This window comes from Gymnoscopelus braueri (assembly GCF_963280865.1).
Source record: "Gymnoscopelus braueri genome assembly, chromosome: 17".
NCBI lineage: Eukaryota > Metazoa > Chordata > Actinopteri > Myctophiformes > Myctophidae > Gymnoscopelus > Gymnoscopelus braueri.
In genome coordinates this window covers 37,085,767-37,109,034 of record NC_137617.1, presented here as the reverse complement: position 1 = coordinate 37,109,034, position 23,268 = coordinate 37,085,767, and the positions used below count along the sequence as shown (strand labels likewise).

The 23,268-nt window shown below is 40.3% G+C and overlaps 2 protein-coding genes across 2 annotated transcripts; one reads left to right on the top strand and one right to left on the bottom strand.

Moving 5' to 3' along the window:
* Positions 1-6,630: 6,630 nt before the first annotated feature.
* On the bottom strand, positions 6,631-12,005 carry rgrb (retinal G protein coupled receptor b; the record flags this gene model as incomplete). The annotated part of the gene is made up of 7 exons (XM_080455750.1): positions 6,631-6,774; positions 6,899-7,012; positions 8,383-8,500; positions 8,699-8,852; positions 9,171-9,292; positions 9,621-9,777; positions 11,939-12,005. 7 exons carry the CDS (start codon positions 12,003-12,005, stop codon positions 6,631-6,633), a joined length of 876 nt encoding a protein of 291 aa, XP_080311876.1.
* lrit1b (leucine-rich repeat, immunoglobulin-like and transmembrane domains 1b) lies at positions 8,820-22,659 on the top strand (the record flags this gene model as incomplete). The annotated part of the gene is made up of 6 exons (XM_080455234.1): positions 8,820-8,884; positions 18,321-18,405; positions 19,144-19,203; positions 20,023-20,483; positions 20,856-21,161; positions 21,659-22,659. The coding sequence occupies exons 2-6, from the start codon at positions 18,332-18,334 to the stop codon at positions 22,657-22,659; spliced, it is 1,902 nt and encodes a 633-aa protein (XP_080311360.1). The 5' UTR covers positions 8,820-8,884; positions 18,321-18,331.
* Positions 22,660-23,268: the final 609 nt, after the last annotated feature.

Sequence of the window (23,268 nt, the reverse complement as noted above, 5' to 3'; positions counted from 1 at the left end):
GTGTGCTTTTTTTTGGGTAAACGTTTGCGATCGATGCAAAGCTGCAATTGTGCTGTCCCGTCTAACAACTGTTCTTTCAGAACCACAGACTGAAATGCATTGTCTTCTATGTGATGGTTCTCCCGTCTCTTCACCTCGTCAGAGCGCAAGAACAGCCGCGATGGAACTTTTCCTCCGTTTGAGGGGCTGCTTCATCGGTGGTAGATTCTCTCTAAAGGCTCAACTTGTCGTCGCTTCATTCATTGCTGTTGTTGTCTCATGGTCTGGAGAGAATTAACTTAAGTCCCGTGGTGAAATGGTAGACTTTCTGCTGCAGACTGTGGCTTTCTTTGGGCTGCTAATCCTGCATTGAAAAGTTAGTTTTGAGCGATTTTGCGAGCGGCTCGGTGCACTCAGGACACCCCGGGTCCGTGGTTCCATGCAGTGCTCATATCTCCTGTCACCTGCGGGACGCTTTGCTTTCAGCTCTGAGACCGCGGGTGGCTTCGTTGCCATTGGAGCGCATTAACTCGCAGGTTTCGTGGTGTTTTTTGTGGTCCTTTTTTTTTTTCTTTTTCCACCGAGGGACTGTGTCTTGTGACGCACCACCAGCTTGCCCCCAAGTGGATCCTTTGCCAGTTGCGTCCCTTATGCTAATTTTCCAAACAAGGCAACCCCTTTAACCAATAAGAGCGTGTGAGCATCACCACAATATCTTCTTCTTCACGCCCTCCTATACCAGCGTTCACCGACTGACTCTTGACTTTTAAAAAGGCAAACTTATTATGCTTTGCACTTGCTTATATCGTGCGTGTTCAAGTATCCTGGTGGTCTGTGCATTGGTTCTAAAACTTAAGATTTCAAGGACCCCCCCTTAACTCTGACAGTATACAAATGGAACCAAATGGACCCGTTAGACTTGTAAGGGTCAATTTAGAACCCCCTAAAAGAACCCTGAGAGTCCCTGGACCCCACTTTGAGGACCACTGGTCTAGTGATTATGATGTGGACATTTTAGGGGTAGCAGACTAGCAGTGTCTAGATAGTGCAGGCTTCGTGTCGAGGTGTCCCTAAAAAGACCCCGTGCGCAATCACTACAAATACCACTTATTTAAACAGCCTATACCCCCTTTATTTAAATGGTTAGAAATTTGTGAAGCTGTTCACTTTTTATTGCCTATCCTTTGTACTTAGTTTATTTTCACAATCCCACGCAATGTTTGGCAAAAAATATACAATCATGTGAAATGGATCTTGTGTCGCGATCCTCATAACGTCGTAGCTCCAGTGTGGATCTTGACTTAATGGTACCAGGCTGTGACATCAGTCATTCTACGTCGCACGCACGCACGCACGCATGCATGCAAGCAAGCACATGCGCAACTGAGTTTGAATTCACATTCAGCACCACGAAGCGGTGGACAGCTCCTGCTGAGAGACTCGAGGCTCATTTACACTCCGTAGTACGACGGTGTCGCTTGCCCCCCCAAAAAAATAACAGATCTAAAAGGTATCAATGCATTGTTAGCTTGTAGATCTGTTCCTTTTACCAAGCAACCCCCTCAGGCAATAGAGAATAAATGAAGCACATTCCGCACAATGGTTTCTACCTCAGCAATGAAACGAAAAGGTGGTAAAAAGAAAAGAAAAACACAAGCTGTTGCATATCAGTAAACTTGTGTATGCTGTTCAACACTATCAACTCTACAGCTAATGTGCAACGTCTCCAAAGTTTGGAGTGGCCCACTACTGTATGCTTTCAGTTTGCAGTGGTGGGAAAAGTAGGCTACTACATGTTTTTTTACTTATAGAGTATCAATACTGGAATGTAGAAATACTCTGTTACTTACAAGTAAAAGTCCAGTAATCAACATTTACTTGAGTAAAAGTACAAAGGTATTGGCATCAAAATATACTTAAAGTACCAAAAGTAAAAGTACTGAATGTCCCGTTTCACAAGGTATCATATAAAATGTATTAACATATTTTGAAAAAAGCTGATTTTGTGACGCGTTGTGAGCTTGTAGATCGGCTCTATTCAAATAGCCAAAGTTTAAATAGGGCTGAAGTGGTTTGGAGTCCAAACGCAGAACTGACAGCTCGAGAGGCCTCTTTTATTTATAACACAAGGTTGTGGTGACATCTTGTGTTGAAACCCTGCAAATACACCCTGCCACCGTTAAGCTCTCTCCGGGGCTTGATGGTGTGCAGGGTTGCCAGATCTGCTTATCATAATCTCCCCGCAAGATTTTATTTGAAAATAGCCGATCTACAAGCTCACAACGCGTCGCATCGCGACGTGTTGTGAGCTTGTAGATCGGCTATTTTCAAATAGCTGATGTATATGTTAAAGTGCTCATGTGGCCCATAGTCGCTTCTTTTGGGCTGGTTTTCCTAGACCTGGTTGCTTGTTTCTCTCACAGAATCAGGCAACACTGATGGTGTGGGTCGTCAAACTGCCAGTGGTGGAAAGTAACTCATTTACTCAAGTACTGAGTACTTAATTACAATTTTGAGGTAGTTTAACCAATTTTCAATACTTTTATTTCTACTCCACTACATCTCAGGCAAATATTGTACATTTACTCCATTACAATATTTTTAATATAATAATAATTACGACATTATCATCAACAATATACCGAGATGCATGTGCTTGAATTGGATACACGCAACCAAGATGAGTCACTTTCAGCACCACGCCACGGTGGAGAGCTCCCGCTGAGAGTTGTCCCTTTTGCTTTCGTTTGAGTTCAGTAGACAGTAGGGTAAAGTAAGTAGTCCTAAGTACATTTACTTAGGTACAGTTTTAGGTACATTTACTTTACTCGAGTGTATTTCAACAACTTTAATTAGTTGCTTTGCAGATTTTGATTATTAATAAAACATGCAATAACCACAATAACTGTATACTTCGGATACTCGAAAATAGACGATCTACAAGCTCAGGTATTAGATCTCTCTGCTATTTTAGAACAAAGTCTGTCAAATTGTGAAAACGTTTAGTAGCCTACTTTTACTTTGGTACTAAGTAGGCTATATTTTGATGGCAATACTTTTGCACTTTTACTCAAATTTTGAATAGGCTACAGGCCTTAAACTTGTAACAGAGTATATCTATATTGTGGTATTGCTACTTTTAACAAACATGCCTTTGTAATTTGAAGTTATTGTGTAGCTACACGTTTTGTGCTCATAATTTGTTGTTATGGCCAGAATGAGCCTGATTAAAATCAGTGGTGTAAAGTAACTAAGTACATTTACTCAAGTACTGTATACTTAAGTAATTTTTGACTTTACTGGAGTATTTCCAATTTCAGTACTTTTACTTCTCCACTGCATCTCACAGGTAAATATTATACTTTTACTCCACTACAATTATTTGAAAACTTTAGTTATTAGTTACTTTGTAATTACAAAACATACCCACTTCAGCCCTATACATTTCGGCCATTTGAAAATAGCAGACTTTTACTTGTAACAGAGTGTTTCTACATTGCAGTATTGATACTTTTACTTAAGTAAAGATTTTGAGTAGGTTTTCCACCACTGCTTAAAATAAACCTCTGTGTGCATCCATGTGAGACTGCAGCACGTGTCTATGCTGATTTACAGGATTGAATTGAGATGACAGATGTCTTTATTTGTGTTTGTGACCAGTGTTGGAAGAAGTACTCACATGTTTTACTTATGGTAAAAGTATCAATACTGCAATGTAGATATAGGCCTACTCTGTACAAGTAGAAGTCTTGTATTCAAAATGTACTTGAGTAAAAGTACAAAAGTATCGGCATCAACATACTGTATACGTAAAGTACCACAAGTAAAAGTACTCATTGTGCAGAATGTACCATTTCACAAGTTCAAAATGTATAAAGAAATCTTTTGAAAATAGCCGATCTACAATCTCACAATGAGTCGCACCGCAAAGCATTGTGAGCTTGTAGATCTGCTATTTTCAAATGGCCGAAATATATACAGGGCTGAAGTGGTTAGTGTGTTTTGTAATAATAATCAAAATCTACAAAGTAACTAGTAACTAAAGTTTTCATATAATTGTAGTGGAGTAAAAGTATAATATTTTCCTCTGAGATGTAGTGGAGTAAAAGTACAATAATTATCTTCCTCTGTGATGTAGTGGGGTAGAAGTAAGAGTATTGACAATTGTAAATGCTGAAGAAAGTAAAAAAATAACTCAAAATTGTACTTAAGTACAGTACTTGAGTAGGCTACATGTACTTAGTTACTTTACACCACTGTTTGTGACCATGCAGCAGATGCAGCAGATGCAGAATTTCATAATGTAGCCTATTAATACTGCATCCATGTGCATTGGGACTTTATGTACAGTCAGAATCACTTTAACTTCCCCTTGTGTTTGGCAAACTAAATCCTGACTCAGCAAAAAGAACATGGACATACTAAATGTAAAGCTGTGTGTGCGTGTCTATTGAGCAGTTTTTTTTTACTTCAGCTCACTGCTAATGTCATCCTTTCTATCAACAGCCGTTGTAATTTAATTAGACCACTTGTCTAGTCCACACACGCAGCATTCTGTAGTTTGTATGAGGCCATTCTTAGTCTGAAGTCTGTGTTAATCTGTCAGATTGGACAGCAGAGGCTCAGCATGCCCCTGGGAACGCACCAGAAACTAGAGGAAATGAATGAACTACTTCAGTCCTGTTTAACACTACAGCATGTGGCAGTACAGAATTGGTGTTAACCTAGCTACTTAAGTTTTTTTTTATATATCTGCTAATATGAATGCAACATAGAATTACAGAGACAGTGATTCTACAGGTGCAGCTTGGACACCTCGATGTGAAATTGACTATTTTTTTTTCTCAAAAAGATTAAAATATGCTTTTGAAAATCTTTCGATTCCTTTTCTTTTTCTTTTTTTTTGTGTGTGGAAAATAGAGTAGACGTTAAAAATGACCCAGAAGTGAAATATCCCTTGATGTAAATTGAAATCCCTTAAATTGATGTAAAAAATTATGTGTGCATATAATCATTATAGTATGCACTTGGTCATGATGCTGGAGTTCAAGGGTTAACATTGTTATGTCACTCCTCTGGAATGACATAACAAGAAGCAAGTGCTGACTCCCTGATCAGGACAAGCTGATGGAGACAGTCAGAGGATTTCAACCGTTCTCATTGACTCCAGAGTGCAGTCACACAAGGGTTACTGTGACACAGACTTAAGAGCCTTAAGGCTCTCTCTCTCTTTCTCTCTCTCTCTTTCTCTCTCGCTCTCTCTCTCACACACACACACAGGATTACACAGGAGTTCACAGTATAGCACAGACGTCACAGTGCAGGACCTAATAGGTTTTATTCTGCTTTATTCTGCTATGTATAGTCTAATTCAAACCAGAGCTAAATCAAAAAAAGGGAAATGCTCGCACTTTACTGCAGGTATATATTTGTATAGGTATATATATGTTTGTACTGTACCTCATTGTCTCTCCCAAGCAAAAAAGATAATCTATTAAAATGCTTAAGCCTGATTTATACTTTACATTAGAGATTCCTTTTCAGCAAGTGACGAGGTCATATGACAAAGTATAAATTAGGCTTTTGTAAAGATCCGAGAAAACTGATGAACGGGCAACCCGTAATGAATGTACCTGCCACTTGCAGAAATTAGGGTGGTAATTTTTTGCAGTGGTCACGGCTATTCAAAGATTGCAGCTATTCAAAGAAAAGAGAAACAGTCAAGGTAAATCAAAGAATGGGAACACAGAGTCATTTATTGCAAGTGGTCAACATGGGCAAAATGAACATCAGTGCACATCCGTGCATTGGAAAGCATGGGGTAATTGCTCTTACAGCACATGACATGTTGAAGTCAAACTCTGATGCATATGCATTGTAGTTCATCAAACACCTTGTGGTTGAAACACGTGCAATGTGTTATGTAGGCAGCGGGCTGCCATGTACTGTATGTGTCACAATGTTCGTGTCAGAATTGTCTGGTCTAATGTTCTGAAGTCAGTTACATATTTATACAGGTGTTAATGAATCCTAGCCACCCTATTCTGGGGTGAACAATCAACGGAAATGGCAGATTTACAAGCTCACAATGCGACGCATTGTGAGCTTGTAGATCGGCTAGGTTTGGTGTAGAGGATAAAAAGGAGGGGGCCAAGGATATAGCCTTGGGGGACCTCGGTCAACAAGGTATTAAGTGGTTAATGGAGATGCTGAATGTGTTCGTAGGTATTCCACCACGCTCTGACCGCCTGGTGCGTTGTCCAAGGCATCTATCAACATTTATATGAGGAAAGGGTCACACTCAAAAAAAGTCCATTTGCTTAGTTGAATAGTTCATATGACATATCATCACAAAATATTTCCAACCGTCCGGCCTTCATCAGTGTGTACGAGTGATAATATTCATCATTTGTACACACTGATGAAGGCAATGTAATTTTGTATTAAACTATTGAACTAAGCAAATTGACTTTTCTGAGTGCGACCCGTTCCTTATATAAATACAGGTGTTAATGGACCATCTCTCCAAGGTCGTCTGAATAAGACTTGCCCCGATAACACCGTACCAAAAAACTATTCTTCCAATGTGGAACCTATTGCAATATGAGTGCATAGTTATTTTTTTAGCGAGAACGTCATAAGAGATTCCTTTTATCTTCCTTTTAACTTAATCACTGTTTCAACGATCTTCTGTCCGGTAAGGAAATTCCACAACCCTGGCCGGTAGAACTCATTTCCAAAGGAGTAGAGAAGAGCATTGAAGATGGGGTTCGTCTTTGCAAGAACTGGCAGCACCTAGGGGGAACAGAAACATGCGTTTGCAAATTTCTGCCTTCGTTTGATCTCAATACCAACTGATGTAATGTGATTTCCCTTCCTTTCCCTGTACATTACAGAATCTCCAAACGGAGTATCTTACCATTCTTAGCTTTGGAGATATGAACGTGACGTTTTCAAAGCAAGCGTAGACGCACAGGAGGATGTAGGGACCCCAGCACATCAACACAACCCTCAGAGGCAAGCTGGTGTTGAACTGGAATAAAGTTCAAGGTAAAGTTTCACTTTACAGTATAGTAGATATTGCAAATTTAACAGCAGGGAGCATTAATAACACACATGTATACATATTTATTGTCTCCGCCAGGCCGAAAGGCATGGCGAGAGAGTATGTTTTGCCCCCTGTCCGTCCGTCCGTGTGTGTGTGTGTGTGTCCGTCCGTCCGTCATTCTGTCTGTGTACAGCTAATCTCCGGCACCGTTGGCTTGCTCGCAGTGAAACTGTGCACACACACTCCCTGGATGCCACAGTAGAACCTCTGCCCCAAATTTTTCACATGGGCCTTTTATAGCGCCACCAGGAGGCCAATTTGTGCAAAACATATTTTTTGACAGTACTCCTACAGATTGTGTCCAAAAATCCCGTAAATCGGTACACAGTATCTCTATAGTCATTAAACAAAACTGGTCTTTCAGATTTTTCATATACCATCCTGAATGGCTAAAAATGGCTTCCAAAGTTTGCAGGAGTGCTCCGTTTTGAACAAAATGCCTCAAATCATGAAGACAGCATGCAATTTCCTTGAAATTTTGCACGCATATTCCCACTATGCAGAGGAAGAAATGCCACTTGAAAATGTTCAAATCAGCCTCATGGTGGCGCTATAACAGGCCCATTCGTGTTTTTACCTATAACTGCACCGATCTGTGTAAAACTTTGTAAGCGCACTCCCTAGAGGTCAAGGAAAAACCATTGCCCTGCATTCTTCACATCTGCCTTTTAGAGCGCCACCAGGAGGCCAACTTATTAACACATTTCTGTATATTACTCCTTCCGATTTGATCCAAATTTCACGCAAATCGGTACACATGATCTGTATAGTCATGTGATCAAGACGGATGTGTTTGATTTTTCACATTCCATCCTGATTGGCTAAGATTGACATCTAAAGTTTGCAGTAGTGGCTTGTTTTGAACAAAATGCCGCAAATCATGAATGCAGCATCCGATTGCGGTCAAACTTTGCACGCACATTCACACTATGTTGAGGAGCAAATGCCACCCTTTTAACATTGGCCTGTTATAGCGCCACCAGCAGGTCTAATTTAGCAAAACAAGTTTTTTGAACAAAATGCCTCAAATCATGAATGCAGTGTCCGATTGCCGTGCAAGGCCTAAGAAGAAATGGCACCCTTTTCACATTGGCCTATTATAGCGCCACCAGGAGGCCACAATAACCTACCTGACCTGGCGGAGACCTGTGCTCCGAGGAGCACTTTTTCTAGTTTATTTATGTATTTACTTTCTTACTTAGAAGGTACTCTTTGTTCGCAGAGTGTCGGGATTACAACCTCAATTTATGCAATACTGCATTTGAATGTAAACCAGTGAAATACTGTATAGTTACCCTGTAGTTATGTATCTTCTTAAAGTGCAGGAAGATGGCTTCATAAGAGGTCACCAGAGTGATGACAGGGAACAGCAGGTAGACTACCACCAGACTTGTCAGGTAGTTTGTGTAGTTGCTGTGGATTACATGTAAACACATGTGTCTCAGTTGTATTCTGATCAAATCAACACGTTTTACTCAGTCATCTGCAGGCCTATTAGCACTGGGATGCGTGGCATTTTCATTGAGTAAAATAAAATACTGCTCAAGATTTGGATCTGGATTTGGCTATGTACCACCATGTACCACATGGTTATTTGACTATGTACCACACCTGTCATTTTTAGTGTAGTCCAGTGTGCAGCAGACCTTCATGGGCTCAAAGTCATAAACACCATATCCATAGAGAGGAAGAGCAGCCCAGAAGATGGACAGACCCCAGATGACGGCACTCATGAAGATAGCTGTGCTCCAGAAGAACTTCTGTCCTACAGGAGGATGTCAACATGAAGAGCATGAGGTGGTTTAATACATGTGTGTGTTAGTCTATTTGTGTACAATTTTGTGAGGGTCGTCCAGGCAATAAGTTAACCATTTAAGCCTTATTTCAAAAACAGAATAAAGCTCACAATACGTTGCATTGCTACGTGTTGTGAGCTTGCAAATCGGCTATCTTTGAATTTATTTGATATTTTTTTACTGTCAAAAATCTGAATTTTTACTTGTCACCTATGATGACATGCCCAAAATAGGGAAGGCAGGTTGGAAGTGTTTAAGCAGGCATTGTTATACAATGGTACACTCACTGGTACAATACTGGTGGTATCTATCCCAGGCAACCATAGCCATGAAACTGATGGAGGCCAGGATTGAAATCATTCCCTGGAAGCCATGCATTCTGCACCCGTCCTGGCCCCATGGCCAACCTCTGGACAGGACATGGGTAAACATTTCATGAATATCAAATGTATAAATATTGAATCAAGCTAATTAAAACCTGTCTGGGGTGCATACAAATTCCAGAGTTTATGTCATTACAAACTAAGTGACATAACCCTTTAATGTTATTGTTACAGTACTCTGCCACAACAGTATGCTGAAATTGGTTAAAATAACTGCATCTAACAACCTAGCTTAGAGCTAATTGTACTGATTGATTTCACTGGCAAAATAATGGGCCTTCTATAAATCATAATAAATGTCAATACTGAAACTTTCATCCCTGTGAGAAGTTGTGTTAACATTAGAGGAGATACCTGAGATAGCTGGCATAAGCAGCTGCCAGGCCATTTATGGTCAGACTCATGTCAGCCAGAGCCAGGTTGAACACTAAGAAGTTATTGGGCGTTCGCAGTTCCTTCACCCGGAGGAAAGCCAATACTGTTGCCACATTGAGGAAGAATCCTAGCACACCTGAAAAACGATAACAAAACAAAACTTTAAAAACAATCTCCAAATGATGTACAAATGAAACATACTGTGTTCTTCTCACGTTAAAGCACAAGAACATTATTTAAATGTCACTTCTGTCCATAGAAAAGTTTTGTTATGCTGATGTAGTAATTCTATTCTCATTCTAATGACTTCATTGTCTCTTATTACCGTAGCTTTATCACTATTGTTGTGTTGATGTTGTACAGTATTGCGGACATTACCACACTTGCATTTCGCTGCTTGTACCTGTATGTATGAGTAGTGACAACATGGAGTCTAAATTTCTCAAGGCAGGTAGAACACATCCATTAAAATAAGTCCCAGATTATAATGTTATTTCTTCAGCTTCACGTGTGTTTTAGAGCGCCCTCTCATAGCACATTCTAAGCCCCCTGTTCATGAGTCACATGGACAGTGTCACCAACAAAGAAGTGTCTGTATAGTTCAGACATGTGGCAATTCCCTCTATCAATTGGGAGAGGGAGACAATGGATGTAAAACCTTTCGGTTTGTAGGCTACTTTAAAAAACTTTTGCAGCATTTAAAATGCGGACATCGGAAACTTTTATTAAATTAAGCCTAACTGAAACAGTACATGATTAAGGAAATACATCCAATCCTGCTGTGGCTGGGTTACAATCAACCCATTAATGTTGAATCAACTGGGCCTTTAAGGTAGTAATTTTCATTGATTGATTCATTGACTTTGTTATTGATGAATAATCATGCACAAACAATTGTACGCTACAGCCAAAAGGATAACACACAAAGCTATAAGCTTATTTCCATGGTGGTACTATTGATGCAAGTGTATATAGCCTAAATAAATACAATAAAAAAGCAGTAGCCTATTATAAAATAAATATAAAATACATTGTCTCCTATGATCAAACATAATACATTGAATCTTAAACTGGCCCATTTTATCTGACAATGAACGTGAGTAGATGTAACTATGAACATATTTATCCTAGCCTATACGTTTAATCCACTGTAATTTCAGAACAGATGTTTATGTAAGTACTATACAACTTTGAGGTATTTTTTACTTTACTGGAGTACTTCCAATTTTCAATACTTTATACCTCTACTCCACTACATCTCTGAGGAATATATTGTACTTTTACTATTTGAAAACTTTACTAGTAACCTTTTAGCTCACAAGTTGTGGCTTGTAGATCTGCTATTTTCAAAAGATTTATACATTTTGAAAAGACATTCTGCATAATGAGTACTTTTACTTTTTGTACTTATTTATATTTTGATGCCAACACCTTTGTACATTTACAAAAGTAAATTCTGAATACCAGACTTTTACTTGTAACAGAGTATTTCTACATTGTGGTATTGATACTTTTATTCAAGTAAAAATTTTGAGTAGTTCTTCCACTTCCACCACTGTTTGTTAGCAAAAATACTAAACTATCAGCTAACTGGCTTGGTAGATTTAATATTATATAGCTAATAGAATGCTATTGTGTCCTAGTTATTATATTTATATTAAATAGCCTACAGTAAGTGTGTGTCCATCATTTCAGAATATTTTCGATTGCTGAGGATAGGACACCTGCCCAATTTCCTTGTGTCCGATTTGTTAAAAAATAATGTCAGCATTAGATGATTTCCACTAAACTTCGCAGCAAATCTTTGCCTCAAATGTAGTCTACCCTAAAAGTTTGCCACTGTATCATCACCTTGAGCCTAGGGATGCAAAATAACATGCAAACATTGAACCTGATGCCATAGGTTATGCTATAAACCAGCAATCTGAAAATATTCTGAAATGATGGACACACACTTACAGTAGGCTATTTAATATAGGCCTAAATATAATAACTAAGACATAATAGCTTTCTATTAGCTATATCATATTTAATCTGCCAAGCCAGTTAGCTGTTGGATAGTTTAATATTTTGGGCTGTGGAGCCTATAACCATTACAGGCCCCTCAGCATCAATTTACATTTTTGCATTTCTGTTTCTTCCAAAACTTCCATTATGGAATCTATCCAAAACCACAAATTCAAACACAAGATGAGTTTAGAGTGAAATGCGCCTTTAACCCATACACTCCATCAGGCATCGGGTAAATTAAGTTAGTGTTTGACTGCGGAGGTCGGGTTCCCTAGTAGCCTACTTACCTCCAAGTAAGAGAGCTGTGCCGAATGCAAACATATCAAATTCTTCGAATCCCTCCGGTAATGCCATTTTTGCCAGATTTGAGGGTCCACCAAAAAAGAAGTCCTTGTGTTGTTTGACAGAGTGCCACGGATTGCTATACTATAGACCCCTTTATAAAGGCTCTTTCACGTGAAAAAGTATAAAGACACTAATCTTTGTAAACCCTTTGAAATCCGGCAAAGAATGCACTGAGATCTTATACTTTTCTCCCCACAGTTTCACAGGGCTCACTTGCACCAAAGGTTTGCGCATTTGCTGCGCTGTGGTCTTTTGCAGACAGAAAAGGGCAGATTGCTGAAGTGACACTGCTAAAACAAATGGGTTCTATTAGGTTGTAAGAAATTCAGAACATAGGCCCATACTGTAATAATATAGTAATACATGTTCAAACTAATGTATGTATGTATGTAACAAACTAACTACTATGAAGCATCATGTGTCATTTTACATTTGAACCACTTTAACTATATTTAATTTTGGCAGACATACAAGCTCATAACGCGCCACTTCGTGTCACGCTATGAGCTTGTAGATCTGCTATTTTTGAAAAAGCTTGAAAATGTGTGCAAATCGTTGAATATATGTATTTTCTTTTATAGCGAACATTTTTTAATCAAATCTTTGCTTCTGGGGGTCCCTGGAACAAAACAATTTGAGATGGGGGGGCCCGTGGCCAAATAGCTTACATATAATTTTGGGGATCATTGACATGAAAAAGTTTGAGAACCACTGACATAGAAACATCAGTTTTTCAGAACACATTTAGTATTTGGAAAAATGAACGCAGAATTCTTGTCTGAGGACATAACATTATCTAAGGCAGGGGTTCAGGTTATGTGACATATCATTATCTAAGGCAGGGGGTTCAGGTTATGTGGGAGCCAGTGGAAGCTGAGCTCCCATAACGAGGGTCTGAGCTAGCCTGGTAAACCCCCCCTCTACTTCCATGGAACATACTGTGTGACGGGCACTAATACATTATTATAACAACCCTTATTTAATCACAATTAATCTACTTGATAACAAGTGTGTGTGTGTGTGTGTGTGTGTGTGTGTGTGTGTGTGTGTGTGTGTGTGTGTGTGTGTGTGTGTGTGTGTGTGTGTGTGTGTGTGTGTGTGTGTGTGTGTGTGTGTGTGTGTGTGTGTGTGTGTGTGTGTGTGTGTGTGTGTGTGTGTGTGTGTGTGTGTGAAAGTGGTGTACCACACCGCATAATGAGCAGTGAGTGAAGTCTCTCTCTCTCTCTCCTTCTCACTCACTCACACACACATACGCATGCACACACACATGCACTGGTGTTTCTGAGAACCATCTGACCGTGGTTCTGAGGAGAACGCACACATCTCTGTGTGTTCAGGAGATTGTATGCATCCGTTCCGTGATTGGCCAAACCAAACTGTCGGTTTCACTGATTGGCGGAGCGTCACTTCACATCATGTTTGTGCCCCATAGCCAATATAAGTGACAGTGAATGGAATGGAACAGAAAGTAGGCAAAAGCCATAATATGGAAGAATGTGAGAGGAGGATAATGAAGGTATCTTTATCAAATTAAAATAAAAGTGGGTGAGAACAGAAAGTACGGTGTGGGAAGTAGGAGAGAGGAGGTCATGTATGATGACCATGTATTCCCGACTTGCATCGGTAGGCCCAGCCCAAGGGGCACTGGTCTAGTTTATTTAAGAACTGGCCTGCCTTTTGTAGAGGCACAGTAAGTAATGTTCTTTTTTCTTGAGAACAAAGGGAGTTTACCAGCGTAATACGGCTAGTCCGGTGCGTCACAGGAGCAGGGACAACAGATGCAGAAGAGATCGACACAGTTTAAGCCTTTTATTCAGGTGCAAGTACAAGAAGAAACGACTGACGTTTCGATCTTGCGATCTTCCTCAGATTTTCTTCTTTACAATCATAATAATGTAGAACCTAAAAAAGAACCCTTAAGGAAGGTGACATTTGACTCTTACGCCAGCCTGAACCTTTTAAAAAGTAACATTTGGCCAGATTCTGATTGCATCACTAATCTCCACTCAGATTAGCTCCCACTCACTCATTAGCTATGAGGTAATGATGTGTCACAATAGCCCTTTCTCAAGCTGTCCTAGCCCAGACAGCACATGTAGTTAAAACAATCTATCCACTTGTATGCCTCCCTTATTTCAAATAAACAAGCTGTTGACAACAATGACATTTAAAATAATAATTTATTCTAGTTGAAAGTGAAAGCTGTAAAATCATGCATGTAGGCCTATGTTAAAATGTTTTTCCTCTGGCACTTGTGTGACAAATTACACACATGTTATAAAAAAATATTTCCAGAGATGACATTGGGATAACAATGGCTTAGGAGGTAGAGCAGCCATCCCAGTTCGATCCCTGACTCCTCCTGTCTTCAGATTGTGTCGTGTCATTGAGCAAGGCCCTGAACCAGGGGTGTCAGACTAATTTCGGAGTGAGGGCCACATTGGGCGAAAGGTGACTTGATGAGGGCCACGACCAGTTGCAGACCTGCATGCGCGCTGGCACACGTTCACTTACACAGCTGTCACTGGCTTTGTTTTCCAACCTGTTGTCTCAGTCAGTGCCATAACTATATCACTTTACAAATTTTGTTTATACAAGACGTTTGGTATGAGGTGAAATAAACTCTCCAGCGTAGTCATAAAAGGTAGTATGTTTTTACTTTTGGGGGCCGCATTGGACCTCTTTGGGGGCCGCATTTGGCCCCCAAAACGTGAGTTTGACGCTGTGAGCAGCTAAGGCTTAGCTGCTCACAATGAGCAGCCTTGCATGGTTGCCTCCACCGTCGGTGTGTGAATGTGTGTATTTAGTGCTTTGGAAAAGGCGTTATAGAAACGCAGACCGTTTACTACAAGCGCCTTGCCGGAGCCGACAGTGCATTGTAACATTGTAAGGAATGTATGTGAACTTTGGCCAGGGTGCTGCTTTCTCAATGCAAACGATCCATAAAGAATTCTGTTAATCTCACTGTACCAGCTGAGCATGTTGAAATAAAAACAGCTCTGAGCCAACACATCGCCTCATAATATATAGCAGTTTAATGATAAATTATTACAATCATGTGTTTATTTCTATCAATCGCACACCACCATCTTTCTAAAGACATTTTGACAATAACATCCCCACCAACAAAAAGATAAAGTCTGGTATAATTGCCATTTGTTTGTATTTATTTGTAAACTATTGATCACAGAAATCCAGTACTTTGAATTATACAGGAATTTGACTGTTGCAAAATGCTTATGTCACAAAAGTCATTAAACTCATAGCTGATACTGAAAGACTATAGCTATTATTCATCTGTTTTAACACATTTTTGTGTACTCTGTGATGCTTATGGAATCCTTAATCCACAGGTTTACCACGTTTCTTTTGTCACATGTTTCATTAGCACATCATAATCTGCTGATTTCGCAATAAAACCTAAGCTACCATAGAAATGGCTCACAAGTAGCCTACTATATAGGCTTGGGGGGACAAAAACAGGAACAGTTTTCCTTGTTTTAGTCCCAAGCAGACCTTCTGCGTTTAGTTTTGAGGCTTAAAAAAAGAAGAAGAAAACTGTTGTGAAACCAAGAGAACGTATATTTTTTTCAACGATGTTTCAAAGTGTTCAGAACAGATAAAAGGAATAATAACAAAACATTGGCATATTCGACTCTGACCCTCGACTAAAAGGGGTATTTCAGGAATGACCTCTCGTGGTAATTGGGTTAAAATCATTCATTCACATTTACCTCATAGTCTAAACCAATACCAGCCCAGACCACCTCACCACCACCTATTCCTGATGGCAATCGCTGTTGTGGTAGTTGTTGTAGTCAATGTCATATAACTTACCATTGTAACAGTTTTAAACATCCTCACACAGGCAAAATTATCCCTATCAAAGGAATGATATCATGTAACACTAAATCAGTTTATCTTATCACTTGCTCTTGCAGTAAGGCAAATGTTGGAAAGACAAGCAGAGAATTAAAAACTAGCATTGCTCACAGCCTTACACTGAAGCACTATAGGTGTAAAAATATGAATTATCCTGTGGTAGCACATTTTGTAGAATTTAACCCAAGATATATTGGTATTGAGACGGTTTTACTCCCCCCTAAAGGAGGTAATCTGGATATTTTACTTTCCAATGAAAGGAACAGTATTGGATCCATGCCTTGTCTCCTATCATGGACTGAATGACTTGAAGTGTTTTCATACTTTGTTGGATGTATGTATTGTTATTTATTAAGTTAATTTAGAACTGATGTTGCAACTCTCTATATATCCATTCAAATTATTCTTTTGTTAAGTATGATTTTTCATTTTTCATTTGATTAACTTATTGTCTGTACACTTTTTTACACGGTTGATTGTTATCTCCACCCTAACAGACATGATGGGATTATCTGATCCCAGTCAGGCGGGTCACTGTTGGTGTAGCCTATATAAGCAGTGGTGTAAAGTAACTAAGTACATTTACTCAAGTACTGTACTTACGTACAACTTTGAGGTATTTCTTTTTACTTTACTGGTGTATTTCCAATTTTCAATACTTTTACTTCTTCTCTACTACTAGATTTTTAATATTATTAGAAAACCACCCTATATACAATTTGGCTATTTGAAAATAGCCGATCTACAAGCTCACAACGCTTCACTTTGTGACGCGTTGATCAGTGTTGATCACACTGCCATTTGTTGATCCAACAGGTCAAAACGTTGATCAAATAAATCACTGCATACAGTAGAGCAGGGGTTCTCAAACTTTTTTGGCCCAGGTACCCCTTGGAGGGGAGAAATCTTTCCAGGTGCCCCCTCATCCTCGCAACACCGATAAGCATATGCTTACAACCACATGTGTACATTTAGATGCCATTGGAACTATTCGTATAAAAAACATTTCAATCAAAAATCATTCAGACCCATTTCATAGTCATAAACAGAAACCCCTACTACAATATGAATCATGTGCCAATAGTCATTTTATTCAAATTGCTTGTGTGCAAAACCTGACAGCACACTTTTCAAGTAACTGATCTTAATGGTTCAGACTTAAGAAAATGAACACAATAGTCCTAATAAATTTAAAATGACCAGTCTAAATGTGACTTTTAGTAGGTGCTTCAATTTCAAAATAATAAACTTATTGTTAGGGATGTTCGATATTGACTTTTTTGCCAATATCCGATATTCCGATATTGTCCAACTCTTAATTTCCAATCACAATATCAACCGATACCGATATATAAGGTATCTTTTCACCGAAAGTCAACTAATTGTCAAGTAACAACATCACATATCTAATCAAATAAAATAGCTATAATATCAATATAACATCTAATACGTAATACATCTAATATAATACAGTGATGTTGTTAGGTTTTCAATGAAATTAGTTGCGGGACTAACTGGTGGTCATTTGAATGAGTCCCACTAATCTTAGATTAGATGTAGGCCTATTTGACAGTGCAGAAGCATAATTGCTTGGATGCCTATAACATTAACGAGCGTGAACGAGCGTCAGCTGGAGACAAACACACCTGCCATCTGCAGTGCTCTAATTTGAAAGTGAAGTCTGTCTCATTTCTCTGCAAAATCCATTGAATACGATGGAATATGATTAAGGATTACTTAGCCATGGTTCACATGACGCTTGTCATGGTGCCGAGTCCCCCTGGTCTAAAGTTGTGTTCGATTTTTTCACATTGCCATCTCTCACATAAACATAAACGTTCAGATTTCAAATGTAAAGTGCTTACCACCGAGCCACGGATGTTACAAGGCGATGCGGACCGCCATGAGTACTCGTATCTCCCGTATTGTTAAATAAAAAGCATTTTAATCCCATCGCCGGCCATTTTCTCCAAATTGTCTCCGATACTTTCAACCATGCGACACTAATGGTTGGGAGGTGTATTGCACTCTGATACATTACAAAACCAAAATTTAAAAAAAAAGAAAATGGCCGGCGATGGGATTAAAATGCTTTTTATTGAACAATACGGGAGATACGGGTACTCATCGTTGTCCGCATCGCCTTGTAACATCCGTGGCTCGGTGGTAAGCACTTTATATTTGAAATCGGAACGTTTATGTTTATGTGAGAGATGGCAATGTGAAAAAATCGAACACAACTTTAGACCAGGGGGACTCGGCACCATGACTGTCATGGTATGACAGTCATGTTTCAGGGCTAAGGATTACTATGATTATGGTAAACTCACATTTCACATCACACACACTATACAGTAAGAACTCCTGTAACTTTCACTAGCACCCCCCCCCCCCCAATTAAACAAATGATTTAAAAAAATGAAAATGTGATTTTTTTCGCAGACCCCCTGGCTATGCGTCGCGGACCCCACTTTGAGAACCGTGGCAGTAGAGGTCTATGGAGCAAGAGTGTGCAACTTCAAAAACAGTGAGTGGTCTAATCTACCCTCACGCACGCGCGCGCGCAAGCGCGCGCACGCACACACACACACACACACACACACACACACACACACACACACACACACACACACACACACACACACACACACACACACACACACACACACACACACACACACACACACACACACACATTTCTGCCTTGCAGATGCTCTCTGCTCCCATCTAGTGGTCAATGGTGCAAATTCAATTTAAGTTGTATCTCATAAATGTGTCCAATATGCAACATGCATGCAAAATGAACTTGGGCTCTAAACTGAAGGCTATAATTTTCATACATTAGATTAGCCTATAGTCTTTTTTATTTGAACGTTTACATATCTTGTGCTTGTAACAAACAGATTGTGAGAAATCAATTAACTGTTCAAAAGTGTTTCATTGATAATGACGAAAATGAAAATCTATTCAGCCTATCAGCTTCCAGGAAGCAATAATCGTGTGAATGAAAATAACCCATGAGTCCCTCTGCACTAATCCCCTGCCTATCCTTTATCTCAGGATCCTCCACGGTCAGAGTATAGTAGAGCTCTGAGCTGCACACTCTGATGCATCTGATGTTCCACTGAACGCAATAGCAGTGGATTAGGTTATCTGTAGGGTTAGTTTGATAGTGTAGTAGTATACCTTGGGCAAGAGAAAAAATGAATAGAACACTTACTGTTGTTTTTTGTTTGGCATTGCTTTGCCTTCCGAGGCCGTGCAGTTCATGTCCAGTACAGTGTACCTGCTATTTCCACAAATTAAACGACGGATCCAAGGCAAGGTAAGAAATGAACTGATTATTGTTTTAATATATATATTTTTGTATTATTGTTTCTTGTCAGACATTCCTGTGTTAATTTGGACATTCTGTTTATTGTAGTGTATATACACATTGAAATTCAGGGCAGCTCTCTTCAATCACCATGCCTCCTAGGGGATTAACTTGCAGTCTCCCTTTAATCTCCTTTGCTTGTTACTGTAGTAAAAGTATACTAGTTTTTCCCTCCTGAAATGTACAGTATCTGGTGCTGAAATAAATCAACAGGTTCAATTTTTTTCTTTTTCTTTTTTATACATAATTATATTTTTTATGGGGACCTACCCCATATTTTTTTTTAAATGTGCTTGTTGTAAATATGCAGTAAGTGATTTTAATTTGTTAAAACAAATGTAAATAGCTATTATTGTTTTAGCAATCACTGATATAGTGTTTGTTCAGTAACAGGGGTCTCCCTGTCTCTCCAGCTTTTTAGTAAACAGAGAATGCATTTTCAGGTCAGGAGGATACCAAGGATTAACAAGTGAAACTGGAAGTGATGACACGACAAAATGAGCAGATTAAATTGAAACTGGAACACATAAAAAACTGAAGCTGATAAATGGGATTGGGTGAAATTGGCAACCCACCTGAAAATGTATTTCTGTTTATTAAAGAGATTGAGAGACAGCTATTGAACAAACACTTATAGCAATGATTACTATCTGAATATAGAGCTTCAACCTTTTCACAAAACCTTTTTGTTTTAAACCAAACAAATTAATTTACACTACCTTTAAATATAGATAATGTCTTCTTTACTTTTTTTTTCTCCCATTCTAGGAGTGTGCTTTGCAATGATCCAGAGATCACTGTGGTCCCTCCAAACTTTCCTACGGACACATCAAAACTACGCATTGAGAAGACGGCAATCACCAGGATTTTAAGCGACAACTTCCACAACCTAAACGACTTGGAGTTTTTGTGGATGTCTTTCAACTCGCTGAATTCGTTGAACGCGGGCAGTTTCCGAGGTTTGCGCAGTTTGGATGAGCTGAGGCTGGAGGGCAACTCCCTTACGTCCTTTCCCTGGGAATCTCTGCCTGACATGCCTAATCTGAGGCTCCTTGACCTGCACAACAATAAGATCACCGCCATCCCCGCCGAAGCAATCGCTTATACCAAGAACATCACCTATCTGGACTTATCAAGCAATGCTCTGACAACTGTCCCCTCGGAAGTCCTCACAACGTGGCTGAGTGTGAAGCCGCCCCAGGACACAGATTCATCCAAACTAATTCTCGGTAAAGCCTGAGTTATACTTGGTTTGTGCATCGTGATTCGCACCAGAAATAGCCGATCTACACACTCACATTGCGTCACAGCCTTGAGTCTCAAGTGCGACATAATAGTTCTTTTTAAGCCGCCTTGCACATAGCCAGTGTGTTATGTAATGTAGGCTATGACACGTTGACACCATCAGCATTTAGAATGGGGATTAGTCTTATTATAGTAATTGCATCCAATCTATAGACTTGGCACACCATCTATTTTGACCTATAGCCATCGGTGCTTGTTTTTGCTTGCTCACACCTTATTTGGGACATTAAGGCGGGTCATTGTATTTTCCCTTAACATAAATGACACTTGTCCCGCATGCTTGGTGTCCCCTGCAGGTCTCCATGACAATCCGTGGCTGTGTGACTGCAGGCTGTACGATCTGGTCCAGTTCCAGAAGTCCCCCTCGTCCTCTGTAGCTCTCATTGACACCAGGCTGAGGTGTGCGGACCCAGAGAGCCTCTCCGGGGAGCTCTTCACACAAGTTGAGCTGCAGAGGTGCCAGGGGCCCCGTGTCCACACTGCCGTGGCCCGCGTGCGGAGCTCCTTGGGCAACAATGTTCTCCTGCGCTGCGGCACCGTTGGAGTCCCCATTCCGGAGCTCTCTTGGTCCCGTGCTGATGGCAAGAAAATGAACGGCACTGGTGAGTTAGTTTAAACCCATTAAGACCTGAGGCCGATTCTACAAATGTCTTCTAAATCAGTTTTCTGAAAAAAATCTATGTTGCTATATCAGTGGTGCTCAAACATTTTCAGGTCAAGGAACCCCCAAAATTGTATTGTATTTGGCCGCGGACCCCCATCTCAAAATATTTTGTTCCAGGGCTGGGACCCTCCCAGAAGCGAAGATTTGAGTTAAACATTTTCGCTTTAAAAGATATATTCAAAGATTTGCACAAATGTTTGAGATTTTTCAAAAATAGCAGATCTATATCTTCTATTTTTGAATAGCCATAGTATAAAATAATGGTTAAAGTGGTTAAAATCTGTGAGACAGAAGCTTTCCCGGTGTGAATGGGTTAAACCCATTCCAGACAGGCATGGCTGTTTGACTGTGAATAGATCAATATGTTTATTGTTCAATATGTTCATCATTCATGGACCATTTCTCTGACCCCATTCTTATTTTTCTGGTTTGCAGTTCAGGAAGAGATTTCAAAGGAGGGGATAATTTGGTCGATCCTCAGCGTGCCCGCTGTCTCCTACCATGACTCTGGGAAATATGTGTGCAAAGCCACAAACCTTGTTGGAATGGCAGACGGCGTGATTTCCTTGGTCATTACAGAGGAGATGGGTGGCACGGCCAGGAGACCCAGGGGAAAGAAAGCTGGTGCCATTGGAAGGGCAGCATACCAAGAAAAACCCCTTGGCAGATTTGTACCTCCACCAACCACCGCTGCTGCCCAGCCCATCATCAAACCGCTCAACCGCAATGGTGTTTCTGACGATGGGAAGACTGGCATGCCTAAAATGGCGGCGCAGAAAGACGCTCCCAGCAACATTGCGGCCAATGCCTCGTCCTTACAGGCGGTTCCCGAGAGAAGGATAGTGCGATCCGTGAAGGTGATCGGTGACACTGACCACACCGTCTCTCTAAACTGGCGTGCCCCTGCGGCCAAAAACACCACAGATTTCAGTGTCCTATATGCCGTATTTGGTGAAAGGGACATGCGGCGGATCGTCGTGGAAGCAGGAAAGAACCGGATCACCATCGACGGCCTCGTGCCGAAGACAAAGTACATCGCCTGCGTCTGCGTCAAGGGCCTCGTCCCGAGAAAGGAGCAGTGTGTGATTTTCTCCACAGACGAGGCGGCCAGTGCCAGCGGCACCCAGAAGCTCATCAACGTGGTGGTGATAACCGTGGCGTGCGTAATCGCCGTCCCGCTGACACTGATTGTCTGCTGCGGGGCCTTAAAGAAACGCTGCCAAAAGCTGCTGGGGAAGCAGCCCAAAGACATCCAGGAGGACTCCTACGTCACGTTTGAAACCCTTACCCCAGGGGCCAAAGGCAAAGGCGGGGAGGGGGAGTTTATCGCTAGAATGCATCAATCTGAATCCAACAGGCTGCTCTCTGGGAGGTCGAGCGTGGACTCAGAGGCCACGTGCCGGACAGAGGGGCCCCCAAGCGAATACTTCTGCTGATACCAAATGTATGCCTCAGCTATTAGAGGGTGCACTTTGATTTGCTTTTTGTATGGTTTCTGTGGTGTCAGAGGCTAAAACTACTGTGCTCAGAAGACTTAACGCAGACTTAACCACTTGACCACTTCAATCATTTTGAAAATAGCTGATCTAAAAGCTCACAACACATCGCAGCGTTGTGAGCTTGTAGATTGGCCTTTTTAATTACAACATTTTTTTATTTTTTTATTTTTATATTCCTGTAATGACATGCCCAAAATTGGGATGTCAGGTTTAAAGGAGTTCTATCAATTACACACTCCATTTTAGTTTTTGTTGCATTCCTGAGCCAATAATTTGATGACCGGTCAATAGGAGACTCAGTAGGAGACTCTTACCTACCAGAGACTCAAATTATTGGCTTAGGAATGCGACAAAAACAATTGTAATTGATAGAAAATAAGTCATTTTTTGGGTGAACTACTCCTTTAAAGTCGTTAATGAACATGCATAACAACTCTGTTAGGCTCAGGCGTATGAAGTTCATATTATCTGTTAATGTCCAGCCTAGTGGGAATACATGCCGCCTTTTTGATGTGGTGAACTGTAAGAAAAGGGAAATGTACCTGT